Raw genomic sequence first — 14,166 nt, 5'->3', positions numbered from 1 at the left:
CTGTACCTGTCTTGATCTGCCCAGCAGAGTTGGTGAGGAACATCAGCAAGGTGCCTGTGTGTAGGGCTCCAGGCAAGAAGAGCAGAAATGTATTCTGCTGAAAGAGAACGTGTGTTTAGTGCTGCCTGGCCTCGTTCCTTCTCTGAGGATGTAGTCTCTCTCAGAGACACTCTTCATTTCTTCCTTTCTCTCTCCAGCCTTTCCCCATAGTGGGGAGACTGCTGCAACTTCTCCAGGTACAGCGACACCAGGCCTTGTTTGCTTGTTGCTTAGGGAAATGCAGCACTCTCAAAACCCAGCTTTGGGCCTCAGAACTCTGAGTCCTTTGACTGTCAACAGAACCTGGATCTGGCAATTAAAGCTACAGTTTTAAAAAATACTATTATTTAAAAAAAACTTTTATTTTGAGCTGATTATAGATGCACATGCAGTTGTAGGAAATGATACAGAGATTCTCTGCACATCACACCCAGCTGCCCCCCACAGAAACCTCTTGTGTAACTGACTGTGGATAATCTCACAACAGGGAAATCAGTGAACATTGGCCCAATCCACCCATCTTACTTAGATGTGACTGGCTTTTTATGTCCCCTGTGTGTATGTGTAAGTGTATGTAGTTCTGTGTGCTTGTGTTATATGGGTGATCAGTAAGACCACCACTACCAAAGTCAAAATACACAGAATTCCATTACGAGAGTGAATTTCCCATGTCACACTTAAAAAAAAAAAATCACCAGCCCCACACAGCATTCCTTGTATGGACATACCACAGTTTGTTTCACCATTCACTCCTTGTAGTCCATTTGGAAAGTTTCCAGTTTCAGGCTGTTGCTAAAGAGCTGGTAGGAACATTCATGTAAATGTTTTGGGTGGTCAGTTTTCATTTCTGAGATAAATGTCCAAGAATGCAATTTCTGGATCACATGGTAAGGATGTGTTTAGTTTTATAAGAATTTTTCAAACTCTTTTTCCAGAGTGGCTATAAAATTTTGCGTGCTGGTTGGAAATGCATGAACAATTCAGATTCTCTGCATTCTTGTAAGCATTTGGTGTAATCATTATTTTTTAGTTTAGAGACTCGGTCTAAGTATGCACTTTCCTAATGGCCAACGATGTTAAACACCTTTTCATGTGCTTATCTGCCATCTGTAGGTCTCTTCTGTCAAATGCCTGCTCATGTCTTTGGCTAATTTTTAATTGGATTATTACTGTTGAGTTTTGAAAATTCTTCAGGTATTCCTCCCACTTTATTCTTTTTCAGAATTGTTTTATGTTTACTAGATTACTGTGATTATCCATACAAATTTTAGAGTAAGTCTGTGTCCTTGGGAGTTTAGTTGGAATTGCAGTAAACGTGTCAGTTTGGGGAGTATATACACCTTTACTATGTTGAGTCTTTCTGTCTCTAAACATAGTACATTTCTCCATTAATTTAGAATTTCTTTTGTCAGCATTTTGCAATTTTCAGTATCCAAGTCCTACATGTTTTGTTAAATTTATCCCTAAATACTTCATTTTCTTTGGAAAGATTTTTTTAAATGTCATTGTGGTTTTAATTTTAGTTTCCACATACATATTTAACATTCATGTATAAAAATGTGATTGACTTTTTACCATCAAACTTGTACCTGTCACCTTGCTGATATTGCTTATTAGTTCAGGGGCTTTTTTATAGGTTTCTTAGAATTTTACACTTAGACAATTATGCCATTTAAAAATAGGGCCAGTCATTTCTTTCTTTATGATTTATCTGCCTTTTAATTCTTTTTCTTGCCCAAATTCCCCGGCTAACATTTCTAACACTGTGTGCATAACAGTGGTGAGAAAAATAATTTTTACCTTGTTTTCAATCTCAGAGGAAGGCATTCAGTTTTTCACCACAAATGATGGTGTAGTAGGATCATCGGGCGTGGAGGTGCAGGACTGTCTGTAATCCCAGCACTCAGGAGGCAGAGGCAGGAGGGTCGCCAGGAGTTCGAGGCCAGCCTGGGCTACAAAGTCAGTTTGGGGCCAGTCTGAACACAGAGCGAGACCTTGTCTCAAAACAACAACAACAACAAAAACAACGAAAAAACAAAAACAGAACAACAACAAAAAAGATGGTAGTAGGTGGTTTCTTGGTAAATATCTTTTTCTAAAACTGAGGAACTTGCCCTCTTTTCCTAGTTTTCTAAGAGTTTTAAAAATTTTGTTATTGTTATTAGTACATTTGCTGTACGTAATGATTGTGTTCCTTGTGAGGGGTTGGCACGCAAAATAACACATTTTTTTTTCCATTTAGTTTATTGGTACGTTTTAGGTATACAGTGCAGTTACAGTCATCACTGGGGTCTTGTACCGTACTTCCACAGCTTCTTTGAGCCAAGTCCGGCCCTGGGCCAGCACAGAGGCCTGCAGGCCCCAGAAGCAAGGGTTAGGCCAGCACGGGAAACATCCTGACAGCCCCGCAGTGTGTGCAGCCTCAGCAGCCACGCCAGGGGCCCTCCAGAGAGGGCCTGGAGGGTCCAGGCCCACCCAGGCAGCCTTAGACCTGAGGGCCACCCTGCCCTGCTCCTGCGTCCCTGCAGAAGACTCCAGGCCGGTGTCAGCAGCACTGTTACCTCTTAGTAAATGTCAGTCCTCCTTTCCCGAAACATTGATGAGGGTGATCACAGAAGAAAGGGTTCAGAGTGGAGGCCATTGCTCAGTTGGCACACAGCTGCCCAGGGTGCACTTGGGTGCCTGGAGCTCTGCACTCGGAAGGGTTCATGGAGGAGACACCCTGACAGAAGGGCACCTCGGGGAGCCCCGTCAGCAGTGCTGTCCGGGCCTCCAAGTCCCAGGTTTTCAGCACATCATGATGTTTCTCTTCTGCACATTTTTCCTCTGCCTGAGGCTGAGTGTGGCTAGGGCCCTTCCTTCCTACACGTGCCTTTTCTCTTTCAGCACTGACTGTCACATGAGGCCCTGCCTCCCCACCCTGGGAACCATCACCACGGCCTCTGCTCTGGTCCAGGAGCTGCATTTGCTGCCAAACCAGGGGACCAACCATCTTTTGGCAACTGGCTTCCTGGTTAAACCCTGGTATCCTCATAACTTTTTCCTCTCTGTTTTAGACAAAAGCTGTGATGGACAAGCTTCAGAAGACTGTTTCATCTGAAGGAAGATTTAAGAATCTCAGAGAAACCCTTAAAAAGTAGGTCTAGGTTGATTTCAAAATGATTCTTGTATTTTTCTAGTATCTAAATGGCGACCCTCCTCCTTCACTGCTGGAAAAGAAAACCAAGCAGAAGTAACTTCCATCACCTGGGTGTTTAGAGCTCCCTTTTCTCTCGGAATACTGTGCATACAGCACCTTATGTAGGTACTCATGGTACGCAGAATATTCCAGACAAGAAAATATCACAGAATCAAATTGTGTTGTAGTGTAAAAGGTTTCTTGCTTCAGAATTTCTGAGCCTTAGCACAATTTCCTGTAATATTTTTCATTTAAATATCCTAGAACTTGTTGATTATTGTTGTGTATTTGGGGCCTTATATTTCTGGATCTCTCCCCCCTCCCCCGTCAGCCCCTCAACATAGAATCTGTTCTCCTGCAGCTCTTTTCTCCTGATCCACCACAGGGCCCTGCCTTGGTCTGGAAAAAGCCTAGTCTTGTGATGGGATGTGGAAAACAGCAACAATAGTGATGATAGCAGAAGAGCTCTTTACTAAATATTTCCTAAATGGCCCCTCCATGCTAAGTACTTGGCGAGTATTTGGTAAGCCTCACAGGACACCAAGGCAGTAAGCTTTGCTGGCTCCATTTTACAGAGGAGAAAGCTCAGCCTGCAGAGCTTGCCCAGCAGCACTGAGCAGCTGATTGGGCTGGGACCCAGCCCGGTTCTTTCTGTGCAGAAAGCCCGGGGCCAGGCCTCTTTCAGGAGACCAAGCATTCTCTGTTCCCTCCAAAACAAAGACAGGGTCTCCCTTAGCTGTGTGGCTGTGGTGTTTTTCTGGTCCCCCTAAACATCACAGTATGGAAAAAGGAAATGGGCCCTGACCAAGCTGAGTTTCTGCACCAGTTCTCTAGGCTGCGTGCTTGTAGCTTAGTGAGGTGAAGGCATAAGGGCTTCCTGCATGGTTGCCTTAGTTACGTCCTTGTCACCGACACCCACAACTTAAAGAGGAGAGGTTTATTTTGGCTCACGGTTACAGTCTGTGGTCCGCTGACTCCAAGGCAGGTGACACAGCAGGGGGCCTGGCGGAGGAGAGCAGCCCATGGCATGGCAGACAGGAAGCAGCGAGCAAAGGCGGGAGCAGGGAGGGAGTGGCACCCTCCCAGGCCCCACCCCAGGGGCCACCTCTTCTGGCCAGACCCCACCTCCTAACAGCAAGTCGGCCATGAGCCCCACCGCCCAGTCTCCTTCAGAAGCCCCACCTGTGATCATGGGAGGCTTGAAGGGGGTCAGCTAGCTAGAAACCATAACAATGCTTCTATCCCTCAGAGAAGTATGACCAATTGACATGAACTGCGAACAATTCCTGCTAGCAGGTATCTTGTGTGTGTCTCTATAACATTCTGTTGGATACACCATTGTCTCAAACAGAGTAAAGCAGGGCCATAATTTTGCATTGTATTCTGCTGTGACATGTGTGAAATTCTGCATATCATGAGCTTGCTTCTGAAGACGGAATGGGAAGTCTTCGTTCTGCAGGACTGAAGTGGCGTGGCAGCTTTCTGTGTGAACTGGGGAGGAGGCAGACACTTGTGTGCCTGCTGTTCAGGCCGCACTTCTTGGTCTCGCAGTTGTAACCCCCCAGCGGTTCCCTATCTCGGGATGTACTTGACAGACCTGGCATTTATTGAGGAGGGAACCCCAAACTTCACTGAAGAAGGCCTTGTCAACTTCTCCAAAATGAGAATGGTAGGTGACGCCTTGCTCTTCGCCCTGTGTCGGCGACTTCACCAACGACGCAGAAGAGGCTGAGGGTGGATGGGAGGAGGTGGAGACTGGGCCCAGCGCCTGGCTGGCTGCTGCAGGAGATGTGGGGTGGCTAGGCCAGGGGAGGGGAGTGCACCTCCAAGACATGAGCCTGACCTGTGGTAGACAGGAGCTGAGGGCTTCTCACGGGGCGGCAGCCAGCCCTGGACCGGAGCCAGCAGAACTCGCACCGCCCACACTGGAGGCATCAGAGCCAGCTGCCTCTGGTGAATGAGGACTGGGCAGTTCACATGGCTCCCTGAAGGGTGTGTACCACCAGGCCCTAGAGCAAGGAACCCTGGGGGAGCCCGGAGAATGCAGGAGTGCAGTCCAAGGAAACTGCTTGGCTTTGCTTGTTGTTTGTTTCTGGTAGATATCACACATCATCCGAGAGATACGCCAGTTCCAGCAGACCTCGTACCGCATAGACCATCAGCCAAAGGTAACGTGTGGCTATGAGGGGATTAACAAAGAAAAGGAGTGGAAATCAGTGGGTAAGAAAACAATAGAACTGAGTGGAAATCCCAACAGCTGTCTCTTAGAAAGGACCAATACAATACAAATCTTCAGTGAGTCTGACCAAGGAAACAGGAAGGAAGGCAAAAGGAACACCAACTCATCGCCAGCTTCTGTCGGTCTTCACGCCACATTTCCCAGGAGTCCACCCCTCTTCTGTCTCGGGCTCCAGCGTCTGAGTCTGAACACACAGAATGCACATGCAAAATCCATACTAGATGGAGACCTGTGAGGCATGGTGTAGATAACAAACAGCCCCATCCGTGGAAAGGAAGCATTTTAATCGGCTTCCCTTTGCTCTTGGGATAAAAAAGAGGACAGTCCTGATATGACCAAGATGTCTTGCATGATGTGACCCTATTTATTTCTGAAGATTCATCCCACACACCTGACTCTCTCCATCCCAGCCACGCTGGTCTGTTTTTAAGCCCTATTTGTGAAGAACAGTGTTAGCTTGATTTAAAAAAACCAAGAGGGCAACACCAAGGTTTCCATGTACCTCACAGCCAGTTTTTCCTGTTCTTAACGCCTTCACATTTGCATGATCTATTTCCTAGAAGTAATGAGCTAATACTGATAACATCATTGCTAACAAAAGCTCATCGTTTTTCAGATTTCCTTACTTTTTACCCAGTGCCGTTTCTCTGTTCCGAGATCCTGTTCAGGACGCCGTATTTCATTTAGGTACAGAGGCCCCTTAGGGTTCCATTGGCTGTGGCAGTTTCTTAGACTTCCCTTATTTTGGATGACCTTGACATTTTGAGGTATACTGGCCAGGCGCGCGCGCGCGCGCGCGCGTGTGTGTGTGTGGTGCTGGGATGGAACCTGAAGTCTGTGTATGCCAGGCGAGTGCTCTTGCACCAGGCGCCCTCTGCAGTCCTGGTTGGGTATTTGGTAGAGGTGCCCCTGTAGGAATTTGCCTGGTGTTTGCTCATGATTAGCTAAGTTCTGCTTCCTGGGAGGAAGAGCACAATGGTGAGGTGTCCTTCCTTCTCCTCACACATAGGTGCACACACATTGCCCGTAGAGTTGATAACTGTTGATGTGAACCTTGATCAGCTGGCCGGGCTGGTGCTGGTCAGATTCGGCCCTGGAAAGTGACCCTTCTCTCCTCCCTCCATGCCATGTTCTGGCGTGGAAGAGGATGCTCTCCCTCCTCAAGAACAAAATATCTCCATGAATGACTTGGAGTTCTCATGCCTGGGAGATTTATTTCTTCTCTCTCACTCATTCAGGCACGAACTGGAATCACTATGGACTGAGGGGTTTCATGCTGAGCGTGCCAATCTGTTATGACATAACTTACTTTGCTGCTGAAATTGTTCCATGTTTGGCCATTGGGTGCTCTGTCAGTTCACTCTTTGGACCTGTCCCCATAGTGTGGGCTTCTTTTTCTTTTCTTTTTTGAGGACTCCCTTGATCTCTGCAGCTTTGAGATGCTTTGGGTTCATCTTGCATATTTCTAGCCCCAGTCCTAGACTCAGATGTTTCTTCCCAAAGTTCCAACTCCTTTTATTGGTAAATAGTGTTAGAAACCAAGATGCAGTCTCTAGGTGTCATCATGGGAAGTATTGTTTCTGTTAGCCCCTCTTGGCTGACAGAGCACAGAAATATATGTGTGTTTGCTCCCCATTGATTTCTCTCTTGACCCAAGTATATTCAGCAGAACACAGTTTGTATCGATGCTTCTGTTCTTTCACCTCGTGAATCATTCTGGCCTGCTGCATATTAGCTTAAGTGCAAATCCCCACTCTGACAGTGGGGCCAGGCTTTCTGTGACAGCCTCTAGGTTTGACCACTGCCTTTCTGTACGCTGTCTCCTCCATATGGTGCTTTTCTTTCACACTGAACAGTTAACTCACACACAGCTTCACCGACCCCCTCAGGAACACCTTCCCTAACTTTCCAGCTTTCCAGCCTGTAACTGCACTAGGTACCTCTCCTTGCTAGCAGCACTGCCCAGTTGCAGCTTTGCATTTCTTTGTGTGATTCACACATTCATGTAGGAAATCCCTGAGCGACATCCTTATCTGTTGTGTTTCTTATGAGAGCCCCAGCATTCCATACAATGCCTGGACCATGGTAGATATAGTACATGTTTCTTAAGTTAATTAATCCAAATCAGGAAAAAAGTGTTCCAAGGTTTTCACTGTTACTGCTAGTGTTCAATTTTGAACTGGAAGGAAATAGCCATTGCAATGAAGCAATGAAAGTTACTCAGATCTGAGAGGTAAGAGTAAGTGGTTTAATTTGCAGATGTTCTCACCAGCTATGGAGAGCATCCAAGAGAAAACTCCTAAATACTGAGGGAACATAGCAACATGATATATAAGAAGCAATGATTTTGTTACTTTGCTAATACTCAATTGAAATAGAATATTAAAGATCTCACTCAAGATAACAAGAAAAAGCCTATGTTACTTAGGATTAAGCAGAACAAAAAGACACAAGACTTGATGAAGTGAAGTACATATAGCAGGTTCCGATTGAACAGATAGCTACGTCATATTCATGGGTCAGAAGACTTCCACTTGTAGAGATGTCTGTTGTCCTCAAATCAGTCTGTAAATTTCAAAATCCCCACGGGATTTTTCACACAGCTTGACAAACATCTTGAATTTCATAAAGAACCTTGGGAGAAAAACAGAGAAGAACTTGAAAAATTAGAACTTACCACCAGACATCCTAAAGCTGTAAATCTATTTCCTAGAGCAAATAAAGAGGACTTCCTGGCCTAAGGATACAAATTCAACAGTGCAGAATAGGGCCCAGATACAGATTTTGTCTATATGAAAATTTAATATGGGATAGAAACAGGCATTTGTGGAAAGTTTCAGAGAGAAACTGACCAGTCAATAAATAGAATAGGAATTTTGGCTTTCCATCTTATACCATTCACAAAAGTAAACTCCAGATGAGTTTATTACGTAGATATAAAACAAAATTTTGGGCTGGGGATGTAGCTCAGTGGTGCCACCCCTGCCTGGCAAGTGGAAGGTCCTGAGTTTGATTCTCAGTACTGAAAAAAAAATGTATGCTGTTTGAATAAAATATGGGATAAAATATTCAGGACCTTTGGTTTTGAAAGATCTTAAGTACAGAATGCAAATGCTAAAAAGACAAGCTTAGTAAAGTTTGCTGCATGAAAGAATTAAAAACTTCTACATGACAGTGGGCAATTATTTAAACAATCAAAATTCAAACAGACTAGGAAACAATTTTTTCCAACATATAAAGCAGAATAAAAGCATGCTTATAAATCTATAAAACATAAACAATAAAAAAGGTGCTGACTCAGAACAGTTCACAGAAGGAATAGAAATCACTAATAAATATTTGAAAAATTCTCAACTTCACTAGTAAAAAGAAAAAATGCAGTTAATAAGACATCGTTATCACTTTCCAGATTAAGAAAAATTCAAAAGATTGATACAATCCCAGGTGAGTTAGGAGAGGGAAAACAGGTTCTCTTGTGTACTACAGGAGAAGCAGCTTTGGAAGTCATTTTACATTATTTTTAAAATTAAATATTGTATACTGAGCAACCGGAACTCATATATACATTATTAATGATAGGAAGACAGTGCAGCCTCTTTGGAAAACACACTGGGAGCTTCTTAAAGTGTTAATTATGCATCTATCTCACAATCCAGCAGTTTCTCTCCAAGGTAGGGGAAATGAAAATGCCCATTAAAAAGCCTGGTATGAAATACTTAGAATATTTTTTAATTCAGCTAAAAGTTAGAAACAGCTCAAGTGCCCATCGGCAGAAGAAAGGATACATGAGTTGGGGTACACATCTACACTTTAGCCAAGACTACTTAATAATGAGAGGAGACGCTGGCGATGCAGGTGCCTGCCTGGGTGAATCTCAGAACACTGCCAAGTGAAAGGAGCCAGACAGGAAGTTGTGTCTACTGCACAATTCCATTTGCATGAAGCTGTAAGACACGTAATATCCATGAAGACACAGCCAGACATTGGGGTAGTTTACACCACATGATCACAGCCATGCTTCTAATGGGTCTTATCTTAGTTTCTCGGTACTGAGACACAATACCCAGTACCCTTAAACCTAAAAGAGAGGTTTATTTTGGTTCACAGTTTGTAGAGGTTTCAATCCATAGTCAGCTGGCTCCAAGACAGCGTAGCATGGCAGAGGAGAAAGAGTTCATGACATGGCGGGCATGGCAGGCAGGAAGCAGCAAGTATTGAAGGCAGTAGGAATGAATATCCAGGCTATGCCCACAGTGACCCACCTCTTCTTACCCGGCTTTACCTCCCAACATCATACCCAGATATAAACCCATGAGTGGTCTAATCCAGTATGATACCCATTTGACCCAGCACTCCCCACAGCACTACCTATCAGCACACGAGGCTGTGGGCAATATCTAGGTAAAAGCCATAATCTCACCCAAGGCTAGAGTTGGAGGGAGGCTAGAGATATTTGTTGTTTTTCAATGAAAATATTTGTATTAGTCACCTTTCATGTTGCTGGAACACAATACCTGACACCACAACTTAAAGGAGGAAATGGTTTAATTGGCTCATGGTTTCAGGGGGTTCAGTCTATGGGAGCTGGTTCCAAGAAGGAACATCATGGCGGAAGGGCATGGTGGAGCAAAGCAGCTCAATTCATGGTGGAGGGAAGCAGAGCAAGAGACCAGTGCCAGAGAGGAAGGGGTGAGGGACCAGACATAGTCCCCACGGCCACTGCTCTGTGACCCACCCAGACACACCTAGAAGTGTGCTCCACCAATCCCCTATGTGGCTCCCAAAACAACTTGACAGTTGAGCTTAATTATCACAATAGTGATGTTTTCTTTAGTCACATAAACATTTTAAATGTTTAAGAAAACATGTTGAATTATATCAAATTCCATTCACAGAATGTCTGTTGCTGGGATTTCTTTCAGGTCACACAGTACTTGCTTGATAAAGCCCTCATCATTGATGAAGATACACTCTATGGGCTCTCACTGAAGATTGAACCTCGACTCCCTGCTTGAAGACCTGGCCTTTCCCTGTGATCTCAGCACTGCCACCATGGACAGCGAGACAGATGGAATGTGCATGCTGTGCATCACACCGAGCCCGGGGGATGGGAAGATGAAGCCAGGCTCCTCTGCCCACCAGAGATGGAACCAGACTGAATTCTGTCTGCACCCAGAATGAAAGCCAGCTGTGTGGGTCAGAGATGGGCACTTCAGCCTTGGGTGGGAAGGGGCAAAGACTGGCGTAGGTACAGCTGGTGGAGCACTTTATGTGAGAGATTGTAAGAGGGGAGATGCTGTATGAGAAGGTAGGTTTCCCTCTGTCCACGTTCTGTGAGAACTTGGGGACAAGGACCCACAGAGCAGACCTGATGGCACTTTACTGGCCGAGACGCACCCACGATCTCCTGGGATTTAACTGCTTCCATTTCCCGTGGTCACAGGCGTCCTCCCTTGGGCCAGCACATGAGCAGTGCCTCTGTGTGTAGCATGTGCATGGTGACTCATCATGTGGGAGGTGTGGCGTGACCTGACAACAGGACAGGAAAGAAATGGTGAAACCCAAGTGCATTTGTTGGTAGCATTTCCTTAAAAGCAACAGCGGATTCCAGCCAATGGGTGTCTTGGAGTGTGGGAGGGGACCTCTTTCCTCCTCAGAGACAGCTGCAGGGTTTGCAGAAGGTTGCACGCCACCTCACCGATGGAACTGTAGAAGACAGAGACCACAAAGTGCTATGGCAAGAAGGAGTTTCCTGCCCTGTGAGAACAGACAGCTAGAACCCACCTCTGCATCCTGCTTGACTTGATTTCTTCGCTGCCCAAAGTACTGCAGAACTCTTTTCTGATTACACATAAGCTTGCTACAAACATGGGTTGTGTTGTTTAAAAACTGTCTTGTGGGATTTTCTTTTGAAAGCCCATACTTCCTGTGCTGCTAGTAGATAGTCTTCCTTTACCCCAGCCTTCTCTGTTGAAAATGCTCTGAGGTCATTCCCGTGTCACTGAGGGGGAAATGGACTCATCTACGCAACAGCTTTTCCAGCAGAACAAATGCAGGCCGGGTCCTGCTGCCAGGGCTTAGGGCGTGGGCTTGTTCTTCCCAAGATGGCAGCCACGGAGGAAGTGGGCTGTTGCATTGTTTACTTCCCTCTCCTCTTCTCAGGGAGTCTGCTGCTCTAATATAGGAGAGAAAACGATACAGAGTAACTGCTCCCTGAGCCCACTGACCCGACACTCTCCCTTAGAGGCACGAAGCTTACTGAGGTTGACAATGAAGAACTGATCTCCCTAGCCATTTTGTCTCTCTTTGCAATTAGATTATTTGCTCAACAGCTGGCTAATCCTCCTGGCGACTCTTAGGACCTGCTGGCAGAGCTGGCCAGATAATGTGCCATAGAAGCAGAGAAGGTGGCTTTCTGCACCGTCAGGGCCATCTCTGGACATAATCCCAGGTGCGGCATCAACTAAGTAAAAAATTATTCATCATACACGAAGACCACCCCATCGTTTCCATAGCTCACAGCAGGGTAGTGTTGAGCCCGAGGAGCCTTCCTTATGGATGCTTTATATTTCTTTTTTAAAGAATGTTGCTTGTTCATTCTCTTCAGTTTTAAGTAAGAGGCTGACACATCTCGATGCATGAAGAGCGGCATGGGCTGCTGGATTCTAACGATGCATCCTCATGACTCATTCCTCAATGCTCAGAAGCGGAGGGTTTGAAATGATGTGTTGATGGCTCCAAACACCTCAAGGTCTTGCAGAAGAGGAGGAAAGTACAGTGAGCCTGCTTGGCTCCAGAATACAGGCTGGGAGGTGAACTAGAATCAGGACCACTCCAGGAGAGGTTCAGGCGCCACCTTCCGCTCTGCCTTGGCATCCTTCCTCTGGCCCTCCAGGGGGACAGTGTGGCTCTGTCCGCCTTTCTTGGGGCTTGGACTCAATCCCTCTGACCTGAGTGTTCCTGAGGCATGGCAGCCTGCTCATTAGGGTGCAGTGAGAGATGGAGCAGCTTCAAGTACTCCTCCCTTCTGGAAGGCAGCTCTTCCCCACTAGTGAGAAAGCCTTGGTGTCCGTCTTCTGCAGTGTGTGGGGCGCGCCACCCAGTGGTCATCCATGGGCACTGCCTTTAGCAGGTTAATGCATTAGTGGGGTCCAGGTCCCTGCTTCCGGTTCCCTTGCTGAAGTTGGAGAACGCCACTCCCCAGGGAGTCCCTGAAGGCGAGGCCCTGTGGGGCAGCTGAGATTCAGCAACAGATGAGCTCAGTTCCCTCAAACTGGAAATCCCCGGAGCAACGTGTGCATCTCTCATTGTTAGGGTTGCCGTCTGCTTCTCCTTCCAGCTGTGTGTGTCTGCTGAGACACAAGCATGTGGCCCGTTTCTGGGAGTGGGTGGGAGGCAGCCCCTAACAGCCATGGGGTGGACGCGGACACTGCAGCATTGACCCAGAAGATCAGAAGTAAAATCCCATTGATGATAGGAGACACGATCTGGGGCCAGCCAGGTGGCAGCTTTGGAATTCTTAGCCAAAAAGAATATTGCCAGACAGAGAGTATCCTGATGAAGTTAACTTCAGTTAAAAGCAAAGGATTTGACTTAGCTTTTCCTTTCAAAGTTTGGTCTTATTCCCACTGAAAGAATCTCTCCATCTTAGAGTGAAAGGTTTCTTTTATCTTGTATGCAAAAAATGTTTACTACTATTGAAATGGCAAAAAGGTAACATAGTATTTGTCAGGCCGATATACACAGTCAATGAAAATCAATGAATGTTACGAATAAGTGTAAGGTTCAATAAGGACCGGGTCATAGACACCATTGAGCCTTGCTGGTGTAAAATTAATGCACGGCAGATGAAAGTGGTAGTATGTCTGTTGGAAGTACAGACACATGAGTGACCAGGAAATTATTCTTCTTGGCCACCCCCAGGTTCCATTAACACAGGGTTCACTGCCCTTTGGCTGATCTGCTCCAGGAAGTAACAGTTGCATGTGACGATGTCAAAGCTCCGTGTTTTCCACACACATTTCACATTTCTCCAAAAAGCTGCTTTGAAAAAGCATGGGACCAGGCACCTGCACACCGAGTCCCAGCCTGGATTCACACCCATGAGCTGGGCAGCCTTAGGCCCATGTCTGTACCTCTCTGAGCCTCAGCTTTGTCATCTGCAAGAAGGGATCGATCGAACTTGCTGCACTGCTACCTCACAGGGCTGCTGCTGGACTGAAAACTGTAGAGTGCTGTCCCAGGGGAGGTAACCTCAGTGCCATCCTCAGCTCTCCTTGGCGGAGGAGTTGAACACAATTCGTGTATGAGTGTGCGTGTGTGAGTGTGGGAAGCATATTGCTTGTGTCCAGTTGCTTGAAGATCTGCTACATCTGCAATTCCAACCGAGGGGTTTGTGCTGTGGCCACACTTGCAGGGGAGGGGCAGGTGATGCCTGTATGCAAAATAAACTTTGCTTTCCTCAGATGCTTGGAAATTGTGTGGCTGCTTCATCTGACCCTTCTTGCGTTTCTCTGCGTGGTCTGGTCTGCTTCATGGCAGTGGGCTCCTTCGGGTTCTCTCCCTCCTGAAGTTCACAGGGCAAACAGGGTAGAGGAGCCCCAGGTGGCGGGCAGGAAATAACAGGGAATCGGGACTCAGACAGGGACTTCAGTCTCATCCCTCGGTGCCACCGACGTCTGAGGCTGGTCCTGTGGAGGTGAGAGTGTGC

At 46.3% G+C, this 14,166-nt stretch overlaps 1 protein-coding gene across 5 annotated transcripts in view; it reads left to right on the top strand.

Moving 5' to 3' along the window:
• Rasgrf2 (Ras protein specific guanine nucleotide releasing factor 2) overlaps window positions 1-13,922 on the top strand; it is a 182,165-nt gene extending 168,243 nt beyond the window's left edge. For 4 of the 5 annotated variants that reach the window (XM_087180738.1, XM_087180741.1, XM_087180739.1 and 1 more), the window contains 3 exons: window positions 3,096-3,175; window positions 4,769-4,886; window positions 5,317-5,691. In XM_087180738.1, the coding sequence (XP_087036864.1) occupies window positions 3,096-3,175; window positions 4,769-4,886; window positions 5,317-5,691 (573 nt within the window). Of the gene's footprint in view, window positions 1-3,095; window positions 3,176-4,768; window positions 4,887-5,316; window positions 5,692-10,378 lie in introns of those variants that run through there. The other variant, XM_087180737.1, reaches the window with a different exon arrangement.
• Window positions 13,923-14,166: the final 244 nt, after the last annotated feature.

The sequence above is a fragment of the Heterocephalus glaber genome, unplaced genomic scaffold, assembly GCF_053883595.1.
Source record: "Heterocephalus glaber isolate CG9 unplaced genomic scaffold, H.glaber_assembly_v1.0 deba00001465, whole genome shotgun sequence".
Taxonomy (NCBI): domain Eukaryota; kingdom Metazoa; phylum Chordata; class Mammalia; order Rodentia; family Bathyergidae; genus Heterocephalus; species Heterocephalus glaber.
The sequence above is the reverse complement of the archived record's forward strand: the minus strand, read 5'-3'. Positions and strand labels throughout refer to the sequence as shown.